The 18,653-nt window shown below is 41.7% G+C and overlaps 1 protein-coding gene across 4 annotated transcripts in view; it reads left to right on the forward strand.

Annotated features, from left to right (window-relative positions):
• Nucleotides 1-18,653, forward strand: part of LOC124156362 (rhotekin-like) — a 585,015-nt gene that overhangs the window by 358,812 nt on the left and 207,550 nt on the right. The window contains exon 1 of one of the 4 annotated variants that reach the window (XM_046530886.1): nt 15,307-17,907. The exons of the other annotated variants lie outside the window; for them this stretch is intronic. Within the exon in view, the coding sequence (XP_046386842.1) occupies nt 17,662-17,907 (246 nt within the window). The 5' untranslated portion in view covers nt 15,307-17,661. Of the gene's footprint in view, nt 1-15,306; nt 17,908-18,653 lie in introns of those variants that run through there. 4 annotated transcript variants of the gene reach the window in all.

Here is an 18,653-nt window from a genome sequence, read left to right on the forward strand (position 1 = left end):
TTTACTACTCCTGGCCTAATTTCATTGACCATGTCAGTGAAATACTGCTCCTTTTGTGCTCAAACGTTCTTTCTAATTTCCCTCTCCAGTGTGAAACTTCTTTATTCTATAGTGCAGTTCTTGGAAAAAAAAATGGGGATTGAGCTTCTACGGCCTCAATGGATTAAAGAAGAAAAGGAATTTCTCAAATGGCCGTATAATTCTCCCTGCTCGTCCACCTTGCAAGTCGAAAAATTTTGCTGCGTTGGTGTGCGGGAAGGGGGAGAAATTCCCCGCAGGGACCAAACACCAGCCTCTCAACCGGAAGGCCCAAACAACACACACACTCACACAATCACTCACTCAAACATACACCACAAGATCCTTTGTGGGGCTGTAGGGACCTCCGCTAAGGATTCTTGCTCCACAGAAAACCGGGAATCTTCACAGGATGGGCCTGTTAAAGACAGCCAGTGATCCGTGGAAACACATTCACTCGATAAGCAGTCACTCACCTGTGGATGGCTTCAATGTTCCGGGAGAAAAGGTTTGCTCCAAAAGAGCGTCGTCGGGGGAGTTCGGCAAGGGGACGAGGAAAACACACGTATACGTATTTCGGCTACAAAGTAGCCCTCTTCAGCGTGCTGAAGGAAGAACCAAAGTCACTTACAACTCAAGGTTGAAAGTGAAGGGGACGGGAGGACAACCAAAATATATAACTAAGAAAAAGAAGGGGTGAAGATAGAGGGGCTAGGGGGAGGATGAAAACAGTAATGGGTGTTAAACGGAAGATGGGAACCTATGGCAAAAAGGGGTCCGAGGGGAACGGGGGAGGGGAGTGAAGTGATTGGCTAGTGGCGTACTGGGGAAAGGAAGGGGGGGAGGGGTTAAAGTGAAGGAGAGAGTAGGGAGGAGGGGGGAGGGAGGACTATGGGAAGGGGGGGAGTGAGGAGCTTGAGGGAAATTTTTTTAACGGTCGTTGAGAATTGGCAAATATTCAAATATGAAAAATTTGGAAAAAGTTTTAAATTTTAACTGTTGAAAATGTCATGTTTGGAGATGGAAAAAAGGGAGCTGTGAGGGATAGGTCCATGGTCGCTGTTAACGATTTTATTCTTGTTTTTGTATATAAATAGACTTTCATAGGCGTCTAGTAAGTGGTTGGGTGTTTGTTTTAGTAATTTAAGATGGTTTTCTGATGTTACATGTCCAGTATCAATTAAATGTTGAGCCATGCTAGATTTTTCTGGCCTGTTGTATCTGAAGTGGGCCATGTGTTCTTTGAATCTGGTCATAATATTTCTACGTGTCTGACCAATGTAGAGGCTTTCACAAGAAGAACAAGAAATTTGATAAATTCCAGATTTTTTATTTGTGTCAATTTTGTCCTTGGTATTCCCCAGTAAATGTTTCAGTTTGTTGTTGTTGTTACTAAATGCGATTTTTGTGTTTACCGTTTTAAAAATTTTCTCTAGGCCTTTTGTTAGTTGTGGGTGGAAAGGAAGTTTTATGTAGCGTGGTGTTTGGCCACTTGCCAATGTAGTGGAATTATTTAGGAGTTTTTTGAATTTCTGTTTTTTAACTAAATTGTCTATCAAGGATTCTCTAAATCCATTTAATTTTGCAATGCGTTTAATGTTGTTTAGTTCTTTTAAATAATTATTTCTCCCAAGTGGAATATTTATGAGTCTGTGGACGAGGGCATTAAAAGATGAATATTTAGTGCTAGTGTGAACAAAAGAGTCCCGATGAATATAATTGTCAGTGTGGGTAGGTTTGCGGTATATATCAAAAGTAAGTCTGTCGTCTTTTCTGGTGAGTAGTAAGTCAAGAAAAGGAAGTTGATTGTTGTTTTCAATCTCATGAGTAAATTTAATGGTGGGGAATAAGCTATTTAAATCACACACAAACTGATGTAAGTCATACTTATTGGTGTCGAAGATGGCAAAGATGTCATCTACGTATCTTAAATAAATGGATGGGAAATAACTGAATTTACTTTTAAAAATGTTTTCAAAATGAGTCATGAAAACATTAGCAAGAAAGGGCGAAAGGGAGTTACCCATGGAAGTTCCGAATTCTTGTTTATAATATTTGCCTTCGAATGAAAAATAATTTTGATTCATCACTAGATTGGTTAATTTAATTAATTCTTCAATTTTTCGTGCATCTAAATTTAAGGAGGTTAACCAACTTTTTAGTGCAAGTATTGCTTCGTCAATAGGCACACTTGGAAATAGATTGGTGACGTCAAATGAAACCATGATTTCTCCTTCCTTGAAAGCGTAGTTTTTAATTTTGTCAACAAATTCAAAAGTATCCTTTAATGAATGATGACTTTGAAAATTTAGCTCAGAAAATTGTTTTAATAACCATTTTGATAGATAATAAGTTGGAGAATCGATCCCCGAAACTATGGGTCTCAATGGACAACATTCTTTGTGTATTTTTGGGAGGCAATATAATCGAGGTAGAACAGGGTTCGATACCGACAACTTGAATTTAGTCTGTTTGTCAATTAAAACTGGGCAATCATTGAGCACATTTTTTACTTGGGAGGTCAATTTATTAAGTGGATTTTTGTTAATCTCTATGTAAGGACCAGTTGATAACAAATTAGAGGCTGGTGTTTGGTCCCTGCGGGGAATTTCTCCCCCTTCCCGCACACCAACGCAGCAAAATTTTTCGACTTGCAAGGTGGACGAGCAGGGAGAATTATACGGCCATTTGAGAAATTCCTTTTCTTCTTTAAGTGCAGTTCTTGTTTTCCAATTCTGCGGGCCTTTTCCCTCTGCATGCGATATTTTTCTTCAGCACGTGACTCAAAGCATAACCAAAACAGCTAGCTATTCATTGCCTCTATTCATCATCCACTTTAAACTCTAATTTTCATCTAGATTTATGCTGGACCCTAAGTGTAGAGATGAATATCTCGTTCTTTGGTCAATTCATGGTAGATTAATGATGGAACAGCGGACGTGAAATCAAGTAAATGCATGTTCACCGTACTGAGGGCATCTAATATTCATTTGACGAGAGCGCCGGTGTCGATTGGAACTGGAGATATAGCTCGGAATAATTCCATCATGGCGCGTGCCCAACAATGGAGCCTATTACCGCTAAGCATTAGCTAGTGAATCGGTGGGAAAGGCGAGCATGTAATTTGGTGTCCCGCTCGTACGGTTTGCTTCGCAACAACTACTCGTTCATGGCTGGACTTCAACTGCTGCAATCGTCCTCCATTCAATGGTACTGCGGCCATCTGTTTCCATCATAATGAATGCCTTATTTCTACCTCTTCCACCTCACTCGGGTGATAGTTCGCAGTTTTTGCTGTAGCGAGTGAAGTGAGTTAATAAGTATCTGTTCGTAATAATGCGAGACCTTAATAATTCAGAAATACGTAGCACTTGTATTCATTCAGTTGGTCTAAGTTTCGCTATTATTTTTATGAAAAAATGGCACTAATAATATATTCCCTTCACGCCCAAGTACTCTTGCAATCACGTTTTCGTAATCCTATAGTATGTTACATTAATCCTTTAATTTTCATCCTGTTTACTTTCATTTGTTTGAAAATGTGTGGAATAAATTCATTGACTAACTATATTCCGTAAATCAAATTGGCACTAATTTTAAAGGCCTAGTGGAATGTACTTAAGGTCCTTCTATGTAATAATTAGCCTCAATATATAACGCGGACGTAATATGCTATTCAATACCATCATTTGGCTCAAGCTGAAAGAGCAAACCCCTTGTATCAGACTTTTATTTCGGGGGAGGGGAATTTGAGCCAAGCCTTTCAAGCTTGAGTTAGCAAACGATCGTTCGGAGTTAGCTCTTATTTGACCCTCATTTTTTGGGAATATTCCCTAAGCCTTTTGTCATTGTTAAGATATTACGATGGCAGTAATATCGTTGAAATTGATTGAAGACATTATAACAAGATTTACCATTGATCACCTTAAGGCTCGATGGCGATACTTGTTGGAACTTGGTGACAGGAAACATAATAAAACATACAACAGTGTATCCTTTATTATGTTTCAATATTTATATATGCTGGCATCCATGAATTTTGATGCTCGTAAAGGTTTGCCACCGTCTTATTTGAACTTGAAAACCTTCTCGGAGAAAAATATAGTTTATGGGACTTCATATTTAGACTTCACGCACGCTAAGGACCAAATTGAGCTTCTGTTAAGTGTGCCATAAATTGTAAGGACATGAACGCGAAGGCAACATTTATCCAAATTTGCGTCCAATACGTGGATACATGTCCCGACGGCATGTTCCCCACCACGACGGAGCCTTGTCCCATTTCGCTGTCCGTGCGTCGAACGTATAATCTTTCCTCAGCCATCGCGTCTCACTCTCCGGACCGTGAAATCGAGAGTGTTGTGGTTCTCGACTTGTGCCCCCGGGGACGGAGGAGGGATCTTGGAGCATGATCTTTTCGCCCGCCGCCACCTGGCCGGGGCTCCAGTCGAGAGGCCCGCCGCATTTTGGATAGCGATGCCCGCCCTCCTCAACCATCTCGGTCGGTCACTTTGATGCTCTGGGGGAGGAAGATTCGGAGAAGGGTGGGTCGTGGCCAAGAGTTTCCAACGACCGATCAGTTCGAAAGGGAAAAGGCGGACTGTGCCTATCGATGGAATCGGGAATAGTCGATGCTGTTAGTGTTCCCAATCCATTAGGGGATTTGAGATCGATGGTCTAGTAACATTGTCCGCGCGGTGACGAAACATGGCTATTTATATGAAGAGGGTCGTGTATCGCATCCATTCATCTAAATCCATGCGATTCCCCGAAATCCTCCACTACCTCAAGTATGTTTAGGATGTTAGGCAAGGGGTGAGTGTTGTACTGAACTTACACGTGGTTGTGTACATGGTTTTTTCGTTTCAGGTGTGATCGTAATGGGCTCGTACACCAATTCTCTTTTAGAGCCGACTTTGATGGACTTTGAAATTAAAGAGACCTGCTGAAAATATACCATTCAATATTCGCTCGCTAAGTACACTTTAGTTCCACCAATAGTTATACTTTATTTTCAATACAATAAAATCACAGCGCTAGAAAGTAAGCTGAAAACTCATTTTCAAAGTATATTTTATTTCCATTATTTCATTTAACGCTACTTGCGTCGTGAGACATCAATCAGTGAAATTTGTTGGGTACTTATCTTGATTTCACTACTACTTAAAACAGTATTCTTCAATTTCTCTTACATTTCCCTAGAAGTCGCGATTAAATCACATCTTTAATGGCTTTTTTTGTGGAGGTTTCCGTCATAATTATTCGCCAACATTAAGCTTCTTGGGTCTGGAATGGACTCGTTATTTTATTCTCGTTTGAATGAGGAGAGAGAAAGAATTACTTATTTGAAATGACGGATGACAAGAACCTTGCCATTTTTCCTGTAGCCACCCACTCCTTTCGCTTACGTGAACGGAAACAAGCTCTTTTAAGGGGATAGGATACTTCGGGAGAACTCCGCGACAACGGTCGCTGGAATTTAGTTCCGAAAGCGACCGCTGCAGTTTGAATTGGAGGGGAAGTTGACTGGGTGGAAGGGGGACTCGAGAGCGAAGAAAAATTCATGGTTGGGGAGAGGGACTGAGCTCTCCTTCTGCGGTGTCAGATTTCGGTCCGCTGGCGGTCGGGATCTCGGATGACCTAGGCAAACTTCAAGGAGTTGTTTGTGTTGCAAAAAAACTCTCGAGGCCCAAAAAACTCTTTTTGTGTTTTTTGTGTTACTTTAGTTGATCAGCCCTTCGGTCGGTCTCTTTTTCTCTGGATAGTTCCCGCATTGAATTCCGCTCGCTTTCTTCACGGTGTCCCATTTCTATTCATCCTGTACCTCAATGAATGCATCGTAAATAAGATTGAAGTTTATAATTTATAATATAAAAATAAAATAGACTGTATGACTTGACTTATTCCACGCCGGTAACCAATATTGCACAATAAAATTGATCGATACGAGAACGCGAGAAATCGTGTATCAGTTTCGTTAATTGCAGTTTCATTTTTCTCTCTACCGTTTGTTGTTGCAATCCATCACAAAATCCACGTTTATATTACTTCAATGCTCCGTTTTATTGCGCACTTCAATTATAATTTTTTCCAATGATGGCAACGACAGCATAATTTTTAATACAGCTGGGACGAATCCTAAATTACCTCTATTTCGAAAGCTTCAACTCCAAGTGTGAAAGGTGAAAGTACGTCTTAAAATTCGAAAATTTTTACAAGTGGTCTATTTCATATGATGTATATATGTGTTTATGATTACATTTATAAAATTTCATACACAGTTATTAAATCTCAACTCCCCTGGGATCATGCAAAATTATTTTTTTCTTAACTTTGAAGTCTGTGGCGCGGTAATCGGCACTGAAGCTGAGGAGTCATGATATCCTCATTTTTTTATCTTACTCGTTTGAAAATGCCCGGAGAAAATTAATGTCGCGCCGCAGCACAGAAAAATTTCGACTCGGTTCACAATTGGTGAAGGGTATGCAGAGGGGGAATTAGTAACTTCATGTATTGCGATCTCATTACCCTGTAAGAATCCCATCACTAAAGGCCGTTTTACACGGTACACGGAATTGCGCAATCTGACGTGCGTGCGAAGGCGCAATCAAAATTGCGTCGTGTATAGCGGTAAATTGCTAGAACACATGCGAGAATGCGTGGATGCGAGACGGCAAAGTAGCCACCGTTCTAATTTCGTTCATGCATTCGCGCAATTCCGCGCCATTTTAGAAATTAATGCAGCTCTAACCTGCGCAATTCCGTGCCTCGTGTAAAACGGCCTTAAGGCTAAAGCCGGAAACTTATGACGCGCGCGTGACTCGATAAACAATGTGGTTCGCGTGGCTGAAAGCTATTAATTATTTCGATGTATAGCATATTGTAAGCACTAATGGAGTCGCACTTAAATTTGTTACAACATTAATTAATTTATAAAATTGGTCGAGAAAAGAAAAATGCGTCTTACTCAGCCATGCCATAATATATATGCGATAATCCAGGAAAAACCAGTGGCCGGGGCAGAAGGCTGCTGTTGGCCGCACCGCGATATACAGGGATAAAATATTACCATATTTAGTCTCCAGGAGGCCGGTGTGCAAAGAGAAATGAAGGGTAAAAAGTTGAGGGAAAGGATTGATTAAAAAACATCAACTCCGGTACAATAATTTATTGTAACCAGGTGTATTCTGGCATATTTTAGGCAGCATAAAGTTCAGGTAAAACTCTTTTCATTTATCCACCATTGCTGTGGCCCAAAACTGCTTTCCCTTTGAATTCTGTCAATTATAATCCCATGAGGAGACCACACAATAAAATCGCAATATTTTGTATCCCATATTTCCAGCTGTCCCTGTACTTGATAAAAATATCTGTTTCTCTTACGTAACTTATATTTTCCTTCTTTCACTTCCATGAAGGTAGCTCTTTTATTTTTAACTCCTTTCTCAGGAGTAATATACCTACAATTATAGGGGCACTTGATTTCAACCAAGCCTTCACCATCAGATATTACCCCATCAGGACTAGCAGCCAAAGAAGGTAATTTGTCATCAACAAAGAGACCAGCGGGTTAAACTTTATATTTGATTGAAGACTCATATTCCCTGATGGCAGATTTTTCGTTAGCATTTCCCCAATCTGTAGCCTTGTTTCCTCTGAAGGAAGGAAACAAAATATCGTCTGCCACCTTCTTCCTAGATATTGTGGGCCTTAAATTGCAAATACGGCCAAAGAAAGAGGCCGTCAACCTTTTCCACATTTCCGCCTGCCACGCCGCATTGAGCATTTGCTCCCGTATTTCCCTCTCCAACTTTTCCCTTGAGGTTTTATCCATTTTAAGTGATGATAGGAAATTATTCATGGAATCTTGGCTGGCCAATGCGATGTCACTTTGTGCATCAGGAACAAGCCCATAATGCTTGTCTGGTCCCTCAATTCGCAGACGTTTCTTTTTTGAAGTTTCAGAGAATTCCAGTCGTCGCTTTCTCATGTACTCCCTATTCCTTTTGGAGGAAACAGAATTTTTTTGTGTATTCTCCTGGGCTCTTGCTCGTCAGTCCTTTATGAATTATGCCATGTACATCATCTTTCACATTGAAGGCTACCGATGCAATGGCACACCTAGTTTCATTGGCCCCCCGTAAACATAAATTAACCCTTTTCCCTCCTACTTACTAAGCTACATAAGAGTTGTAGGACTCCGCAAGATTGTTTGTCACGTTATATATCAAACTAGCGGAGTGACGAGATAATAGACTGTTGGCAAAGGTGATATCCTCCCATATGCCGCAACTAATGAAATGAGGGACCAAGTTTTCCTCTCCTTCTTTGGGCCCTTTGCAATAATATTTGTCACACTTATTATGGTCACCAAAAACATGATTCGATCCTTGCTCTATGTCCTTCTGTCGGAGTTTGACCCAACGGGCACTGCCCCTTTTGAATTTCTTGGCCGTCGTGCAATATCTTGCAGTCTACTGCTGTAATTTCTAAGTAGATGGTTGACGCATTCTACTTTTTGCACTGGTAACTGCTGCCCATATGGCATTTCCCTAGACATCCTTTGCATTATGCTACTATCACCATCACCTGTAATAAAGAGGATTTCATTACTTGGGAGCGATGTTGTTTGATCGTGAATGATTTCATGATAAAAATATATAAAATATTCAAGTTTTAAAATTAACTTTCAACTAAAGTATTGAAAGAAAATGAATGCATATAGCTTCTAATGAACAAATTTTTTATGCACATTAGCTACGCAAGAGTTGTATGACTCTACAGGATTGTTGGTGACATTATATATTAAACTAGGGGCGTACAAAACAGGAGACGGTGAATTACATTAAAATGTGTTTTTAAATCCTGTGAGTTTGCGTATTCAAAATTATGATCCGAGTAATTCAACCTAACCGAATCAACAAATCCACCAAAGTCTTATTGCAATTACCTATCCGTTTTTTCCAAATGATCCTCAACTCTGGGAAGGCAATCATCTACGTCTGATTGCTCAGCTTGTCGATATTCATCCTGTTCCTTAGGGTCCATTTCTCGACCATGCCAATTGCTGCATCCAGGCTGAGGTGATGATGGCCTAAGGGGAAAAAACGAATTTTGAGAAAACGAATGTTTGATTGAAAACGTTTTTGCTGACGGTGATGTAATGTACACGTTAATTATAATTAGCAACTAGCGCTCCATTGAATATTTCTGAACTGTTATCAACTAAATCGTAGGTATAAGATTTAATGTAATTATTTTGCAGCAATATTTACCTTTCCACTACACCTGTTCCGGAACCCATTGGCGATGATTCTTCGGAATGAACGCTTCCGGTTTCAACTGCTACAAAATAAATGTGTAATAAGGCTTCAGGCATAGGAGGGAATTTTTATTCTCGTTATTTTTCTTGAAGCTTAAATAATTGGTACACTATTAATACAAGAGAGTCATTTTTTAAACGCAAAATGAATTGAATTTCATTGTGAAATTACCTGCCTCCTTAGGTTTTGGAGGGTGATATTTCCTCTTCTTTGGCTGGTAACCGTTACGATATCTCCACTTCACCTAAGGAGTTGGTTTTTCCATAATCTGCTGTCCACAATCAATCTCGACACTGACCCGTCGAAAAACACAGGGGTATCTTTCTCTCGTAGCACGCTTGAACTCTCCAATCTCCCGAGACAAAATAATTTTTTTCTCCGAATATGACGCCCGACGTAGTGGAGCAGTGTGAGGGGAAGGAAGGCAAGGGATTGGTAGTGGGGGAGAGAGAGGGGAAGGAGAGAGACCTCCGAAGAGAGGGGAAGTGGAGGTGGGGGGATCCTTCTCTGGAAGACGACAGCGCCAGGTCCCCGCCAGCGCTGTGATAGACGTCGAGCCGTAGAAAGGCCAAAACATCCATCACGCCCAAGAACATAACGCGAATCTGGTTGCATGCACGCTCTACCGGTATATATATTTGAAATTATGAAAGATGCAGCCTTGACTCAAATGTTTGATCAGTTCTGAGTCTCAATTTGGAGCGGAGTAATTCTCACGAGAAAAAGGCGATTTTTTTGGGAAGTTAGCAATTTTTTTCTCCTAATAGGTTTTTACGTGTGCAACTGTGAAGACATACAAACCAAGGCTACATACATCTTAAGTTTTTTAGTGGAAACAGTTCCTCGTTACATGCAAAAATGGCCCCCTAGCGACCTAAATGGTAGCTTGCTGCAACGGCACTTTTCTGGCGTAGTATCCAGTCCCCTTAAACAATCATCAAGCCTCGTCGTCTCCCTTGCTGTCACTGCTATTCTTGGGAGACACGACTCGACGATTCTCTCCTTGTTGTGAATTGGAAGACTTTCGAGAGAAAAGGTTTTTGGAAAATTGGGAGAAAGAAACTCTCTTTGGAATTAAAGCGCTCTTATGAAGGAACTTTAATGCATTGAAGGTGGAAATTTAATTTAGATAACTGGACCACAACAGATAATTATGAATTTAAGGTAAACGCGCACCATAGTCTACTTGAGATAAATATCATGGTGTATTGGATAATTTCTCGTGTACAGTCGCTGAAAATTTGATTATGATGTGTTCAACTTTCTCATAAGAAAATATTATCCAATTTACCTTGTAATCGAACGAGAAATCCCAATTTGGGTGCTGATTGTGGTCATAGGCCGATACAGCCTTGAAATGCTCTTATAAATTATATCGCAGTTTGAATCTAAGTTTTTTGTTTAGAATTTAATTATTTATTTAGAATTTAGTTTTTTATCTAGAAATTTTAAATTAAATATAGAATTTAATTTAAAAAGTCCTTTCTTTAGTCAGTGGCCCTCGAATCTCTCTGAATACGTCAATGATTATTTTGATGTGCTATACAAGTCCCTTTCATCCGTACTAGTGTGTTTGCTTTGAATATCTCAAAGCTACTTTCGGTCTCAAGATTGGTAATACTGAATTTATATATAATGAAAGTAATTGCTTCATCCTTCGCTTTGCTATTCTGAAACAAGATTGCTCTTTCGCATCATTGTATAGTCGAATCCCAACTGGCGCGATGCTTTACTTCTTCATTCTATTGGAAAAACTACAAATCTGATTACCATAAAATTATATTTTACTGTACGGGACGACTAGAAAGTTTTTCTTTGTTACTTTTTCCGCCTCGGACTAAAACAACGAACTTATTTTTTTTCAATATAACGCAAAAATAGTGATCAAAATAACGAAAACATTTTTGACTTAAACAATTTACATTAAATAGAGCTAGGTTTTGTTGGTACATGTTTAGTCTTTGCTGATATTCTTTGCTGAGGCATAAGCTTTCAAACTTTTGACGCTTAAATTTTTGAAACTGATCAGTCGATCACTCGAAGTAAGAGTCCACGTGTTAGCGGCTGATCTTTTTCCCCTGAATTCCTAACATTCTCCTTTATCATTTCGTAGGTTATGCACCCTGTGCGAACGGATTAAAAATTTCTTTTGGTGGACAGTACGTTGATACAAGTTTTTTCGCAGAAGTGGATGGAGTAGATTGATCTATGGAAACTGCATTTTGGAGCAACCCTCCGTAGGTAATTATATATCTTTGGGTTCGCTATGCCCTACCGGAATTAAGGTGTGCATCGGTATTAACTTTTTTCTTGACCACATGCCTAAAATTAAAGCTTGTAACAAGGCTCTGTTAATAGCTGAAATGACTTATCTGAAATTAGATGAAGAAATGTCTGCTTTGGTCGGGAAGTTCCTTCCTTCCCCAAGCCTTACCTGGTCCATTTTCTTCCTAATTTTAAATGTGTTGCCTTGTAAAGAGCTTGTCATTATATTAACTGGAATAGTGGAAAGAGAGAGTTGCAAAGTGCCCACGTGGGGTTGATTTTGCTTTTGAGTGGATTTTGCCCCACGTCGCTGTCCTCACTTAGATTACGCAATGTTTACCTGTTCGTCTGGGAAACTTTTTCTGCCCATTAAACTCAACGGAGAATAATTTCAACTCATTTATGCAAACTCGATGGCTTACGAAGCACATCGAAGTTTTTCAAGCAGAAAGGCAAAAATGCTGCTCATCAAACATCAGCCGTGTTCTTCCTGGTGAATCTTAATCAGCATTATAAGTTATTCGAGAAACCGGCCACTGTCAACTGCTGGTTAATTTATCCACCTCCGTCATTTTTATTATGATTTGTGTCTTCGTAAGTGATAGTTTTTCGAATTGTGTGAGCAAACTTTTACCTTTCCCTTGATGCACAGTTGGGATTTCCCGAGGAATACTTAAGCGTTTAAAAGGTTAAGTAATTGTTGTAATTATGGGCGGTTAGAAATCGCTGGAAATAGCCATTGCTAGGTCTGAACAATCAGCGACCCACATGGGCCAAAGGTATGTCCATTTGCTTGGTCGTGAAAGAGTAATGGCCCTGGGACTCCCCGCAACATCTATTCCTGTCTCCAGCTTTGTAACGGTGAGGCCTGCGCATGCTAATCCTTTGCTGAACATGGCTTACGGGTGCACCCTTATCAGCCGTGTTAACCCTCACGAATAATCGAATATGGTTCTTTGACGTTATTTATTTTATCAGGTAAGTCGTCAAATTGCCTGAATTCCAGAATCACTTTTTAGGAAAACATTGTTTGGCGTTCGAATCTCCGAGATAATGTTTTTGTGACTCGTGTGCAATCGCGGAATGTCATTTATTATAACTTGAACGCTTCAAACATGGAAATATGAATGCATTTCTTTCTAAAATATCCGGCAATGTGATGATTCCAAATATATTTTGAGGTTTGTGCTCTCACACTTTCATTAAGTAATATTTTCATCGCGAAATCTCTTGAATTCCCCCAGTAAAAATAATGGAATACCATCTATTCATGTATGGACTTTCAATAGGAAATGTTTTCTTCTTTTGGTTCATTGAAAATATCCATCCCCTTCAATACTGTACAATTTCAAAAATTGAAAGGTATCATTACCTCCCTTGATAATGACACTAAGTGTCGAAACCATGGTCGGTCGTTAAGTGTTAAATTAAATAGTGTGGAAATTACCATTTGTATTTTTATCATGGATATAACAATATTCCACTAAATCAAGCCTGAAACGATTTTATACGTTTGAAATTGAGTGGTATAAAAATCTGAAATCGGTCATCATGTGAGGGAGTAGTTTTTTCAGAAGACTTCCGCGCGGTGGCACGAAGGATGATATATTTTCTACGACAAATACGATTGTTGGTGCCATAAATTGCAATCCATATGAACAAAAATCTTCTACGAAAAATATGTGAATAAAATTTAGGTACCCCTTTATATTATATATTCGTTTTGTAGATAATTGATCTTAATTTATCAAATTAAATGGGCATTAGATCCTCTGAGATGCCATTTATGAGCGCTCATCTGACAGGAAAAAGCCTCCGCAAAGTATATCTCCATTGACTAATCTGCATATTTTGAATATTTTCAATTGATTAAACCCGTTGCATTAGGAGTAGTGCATTCATTTTTAGCAATGCGTGAAAAATTAAATTCTTATGGTCGTGACTTCAACAGTCAGTGTATGATCCTAATACAATGCAGGTGATCAGAATGTAATAGTTTTCGTCTTCCGGGTAGAGTTAAAGAGGGGTGACAAGTGAAACGCGTGTACTGATGCGGAACTAAAACGATAATCGGTCTTAGTGGATCATAGCGCTTTAATTGGAGAAAACATTGTTCATTTTGGCGTGGAAAGAAAAGCATCCCCAATCGCGGAGCATGTGTGTTCCCCCAGTGTGGAGGGTTTAATCCACTCGTTCGCGACGAAAGCACAATCAGTCTCGACGAGTTGAGGGGGAAAATAATACGGAGGCTCCGAGGATCACCGTCTGGACGAGAAATGACTCCGTCTGTCACTGCCTGGTTCCCCCTGAATACCCCTGGCATCGAACTCTCGACTCCCGGAGTCGAGTGCTCTCTTCTAGAACGATATGGACCCCTTCCCCTCCAGCTCGTGAACCCGCCTTAATTACACGCCAACCCTGAAGACACCCCTGACCACTCCCTCCATCTTCCGTTAAGAAGCTTGTGTCTGCGTCACCCAAAACAAATATTTTTGCTTATGCTTGGAAAACCATTTCGCCATCATGAACGGAGTCCACCGAGGTTATAAGTCAAAACCAGGCCTCACAGAATGTTGAGAATGTATTTCTTATATTTTAAGTTACTTTTTTCCAGCCACTGGAGCCGCTAATATGATCCATGAAAAAATTAGACATCTTCAAATATATTTTCATGTAACTTGACTTCAATTACAGAATTGCTTCGCTAATTACTAAAAAATAATGGATTGAGGAGACTGCGTTTTATTTTTATCTATATTCTAATTTGTTATTGAAATTTCATCATGTTTAATCAAAATGACATATATTCTATCAGTAAATAACATTTTTTTGCAATTGTAATACAAGTACCGTCGCATGAGCCTGCATGAAAATGCTAATTTTCCCATTGCTCTAACGTTCTATACATTAAATGCTTAATCTCTTTAATTGGCCTGAAAGCCTCAGCCGATGCATCACAGTTAGGAGAGTAGGATTTTTAAATTTTCGTGAAAATGACTCACACTTCGTTCTTTGGACCAACCTTCTCAATTACACGCCAATTCCGAAGACCACTCCTCACCACTCTCGTTGAGCCTTGCGAGAGTTCATCGAAGGCTTATTTTCCCTTTCACTCTCGGAGGAACAAATCATGCTATTCGAAATGGATAACTCACACACACTCACTGAGAATGAGAACATTTCACAGGCTTGGTTGGGTCTGTGCCCAGAACTCTTTATGCCTTGCCTGCCCCTCCCTTCCTCTTTTCGTGGTGGTGGTATAAGAGGCTGGAGGGGAGGGGGATGGGTGAATATGCTTTTTAATCCGACATGGGGAGTGGGGATTTTTTTTTTTTTTTAAAGGATGTGAGAAAAAAGGGGTCCGGTCCGTGCCTCTTCCTTTCGTTCCTAGCGCGGGCCACTTGGCAACACCGCATCTGTGTGAGTGCGAGCACGAGGGATACACAGTGAGGGAGAGGGGGGTGGGGACCTCTGGTTTAGGATGCGGCGGAGGGGAGGGGGGAGCAGCTGACTGCCGCGCGGCGTGGTAGGGGGAGGGGTTGATGTTTACCTCCCCTATTTTACCAGCGGGGACTCCCTCACACTCCCATCCTATTCCCCCTATAGCCGCCTCCCCTCTCTTGCGTTCTCCCACTTCCCTCATCCTTTCCCCATTCTCCTCTTTTCTCTTCCATCTCCTTCTCCCGGTTTACAAGTCAGTTTCTTGCCGTGCCTCGTGTGGGAAGGGTCGGGCGTTCGCGGCGTCCGCACGCTCTTGCATCGCTCCCTGCCGTTGGCCGCCCTCGTGTGTTTGTTTCTGGAGGTCCTTCACCGACTAAGAAACGTGTTGTGTGCTCCCTCCGTGCTTTTTTACTATGTTGTCTCTCTCGCGACCGAGTTCGCACGCGATAGCAACGCATTTGATCATCAGCTTCTTCGGAGTAATGTGAGCAGAAGAGTTCTTCTATCCCATTTGACTCGACGGAGAAAAGTTGGATTAAAGAGGATTCTACTGTTTTCTCCATCTGGCCTGCCTTCGTGTGAGTGTTCTATGCTCTGATTATCACTAAGACGGTGTTATATCCTTTGGATCTGATTCGTGGATTGACGATAGTGCGAGGATAACATTGGTTTGTGGGAAGAAAGTGTTTATGTTCGGTGAAAAAAATCAGTGCATTATCCTCCATTTGCGTTATACTTGTGCCTCTGAGTAAGAGGTAGAAACGAAGAAAGTTTTGGTGAATATCTGAGATAATCTCTCAATTTTCCTTCCGTGGAAACATCTCCCGAAAGTCATCGAGTGGAACTGAAGTGATTCTCTCCCATTATTTACGTTATTCTTCGCGCGCGAGGGCAGTTTTGCTTGTTTTCCCGCGCTTCTTTTGTCTATTTTTGCCAGTGATTTCGCTTCGCGGGAAATTTCCGCGGTACTATCCTCCGCATCCCTCCACAGTCCTACCTCCCCTCGTGCGAAAACTTCTGAAACTCTGTTGCGCATGCACCAGGGCCGGCCCTGCGCCCTTGCACCACCTCTATAACCGACCACGACGAAACCCTCTCCACGAGGTTCAGGATACCCTTTCGTAACCTCCCCTACTCTTAGCTTCCCCTCCTGAGACATTATTTCGAGGATCCCGTCCCCTTTGATACTATTACTACGACCGTGGGCTTGGCTAGGATTCATTCGTCCCCTTGACTTCGGCCGTGTTACTCCTGGCACGTGCAAGACGGGCTGATCTTCTTCACCGTGTGTTTGCCTGAGGGTTCCACGAGGCTGTCTCCGGGTTGTTAGTTACCTTCGCTGTTTGGTAAATCCTTGAACTTGCTGGAACGGGGATTTCCCCAATCGACAACCCTTTTCCCAGCGTGTGAGGGGCCTGGAACCTTTTCTCTTCTCCAAACCTTTCGTTCGTGTTTGTGGGAAGGGGGAACGCGAAATATCTGTCTTAACGAGGGAGGATCTTATAAATAAGTCGCCGGGTGGTGGTGGTGGCGTAGCGGCGTCCAACCTCCCCCCTTTCTCTCCGTGTTCGCGCGAGGTTGCCCGGCAACCCACGCGAGGTCTCCGCTCGCGGCCCGTGATGGCAAACTCGCGTTCGCTTTCGCCGAAGAGCCGCGATTGTGCCGAGCCGGAGCGTGGCTGACTTCTCGCCTCGCCCCGCCTTCTCGTCTGAGGGCTCGACATCAGCAGCATCGCATCGGGGGTGTTCCCTCGGTTCATCTGAGACGGACTGCGTCGGTGCTAGTCACACGGAGGCTTTGTTATTCCCTGCACGGTGTGCCATAATGCTGCGCTGAGGGAAGCAATTCTTCCAGGAGGAGAGCCTCGGTTTAGCCGCCAAAAGATTTTTTATTTAAACCTCTTAAACTTCCCTTCTAAAGATTTAACCGCGTGGGCCAGTCAAATAGAAGTTTATGTACGACGATAACAGAGTTACTGGTGGTAGGAAGAAGTGCTTGTGAAGTGAAATAGGTTCAAGACAGCATTTGACTCAAAATCGTGAAAGACTTCTTTCTTGGAAACATCAAGCTCTTTCCCACGAATCTCCGAGCGTTTTTTCAGTGTTCTATTTACTCATTTTGAATACCGCCTTACCCGCTATCACAACTCCCTTAAGTGCGGAAAGTCTTCTCAAGTGCTTCATCTGTTCAACACGTCGAGTCACCCAAGTTTATACATTCCCACGACCATCAGCTGGAGCCAGGCGGTCTAGTTCTGTGATAACACTGCTCCTAGTCTTTTCAAAAGGATCCTCTACCAGAAGGTCATTCGCCTGAGGGCTCTACCATCAAGTCATTGTTTTTTTATCCCTGGTGTCGACTGGAAAGGATTTACATATTACGTCGTCTCCACTTTTGAAGGGACCGAAAGATTCCACAAGGCCTACCATCCTTTTCGAAGCAGCGTTACTATCTTGGGTGTAACACAACGAACCCGAAACTGTGTCACGCCCTACCCGAGGCATTCGGGGCTTCCGGAATCCTTTTTGTTTGGCCGGACCGATTTGTTTGTGTACGTGCGCGTGTGCCTCATCATTGTTTTTAGAGTGCCCCACCGCGGGAGATACCTTTCAAGATGGATTCCTGTTTCCCGCCGTTGGCGTCCCTCAGTCTGCGGGAGCATCGTAAGTCGACGGGCGGTGCTGGGGGTCTTGCCGTGCCCAGGTCTCGAGCCCAGTCCTCCCACTCACCGAGCGGATCCTCTTCTATATTCTCATCATCGTCCTCTGGCGATGAGACCGACGGACAGAACTACGGCAAGATCGAGATCCTGCAGGACCTGGAGGTTTACTACATAAAGCAGATAGCACACAATTACAAGGTCTGTCAATAGACTTTTTTCTCTCTCAGAAATACGTGGGTAAAGACTATCTGGATTTTAAAGTGGCTGTAAAATGGTCAATTAGTATTTTTGCTTGTGTTCTAATCCATTCCAAGTATTTATTTTATCGATCTCGAAGGTGCTTGTCTTTTCGCCGGCGGCCTCGTAACCTTAGGAATTGATGCAGCACATTCACTTGTGGCGCCTGGCGACCTATTTTCTGGATTCCCTCTTGACCCGAAATATTTTCTGTTCCTCACTGCTATATTCCACGGAATTCACGTTTGACTTTTAGCATTTTTAGAATTTCGTGGCCGTTTTTGTGATTAGAACACAGAACATGTCAGGTATTCCTGCGATGACTGCTCTAATTGTAAGACTACTCTTTCTTAGACTACAATGGGTCTTTGGAATAGTTTCTATACCTTATTTCGTTTGTTTTATCATTTATTTCACTCGCTGATTTTTTTTAAATTGTAGAAGGATGAGTTTATGAGGAAAATATATAATTCGCCTACAGGCGTGGAAGATATGGACATTTTGATGCTTTCTTAAACGAATCTAAAAATCGGTGGATGTTTTGGGCTATTTCCTTTTCTGTAGTCGTAACAGCACGCATTAAACCATCCTTATGTAATTTATCGTGTCGGTTCGTTTCGCTCGCTGATTTTTATCGCTTTGCGCTCCAGCCTGTGCGTGCGAGCTGCCTTCATAATTTACTTGTTGATTCCACGTTTATTTCGTGG

Source organism: Ischnura elegans, chromosome 3, assembly GCF_921293095.1.
Source record: "Ischnura elegans chromosome 3, ioIscEleg1.1, whole genome shotgun sequence".
Lineage (NCBI taxonomy): Eukaryota > Metazoa > Arthropoda > Insecta > Odonata > Coenagrionidae > Ischnura > Ischnura elegans.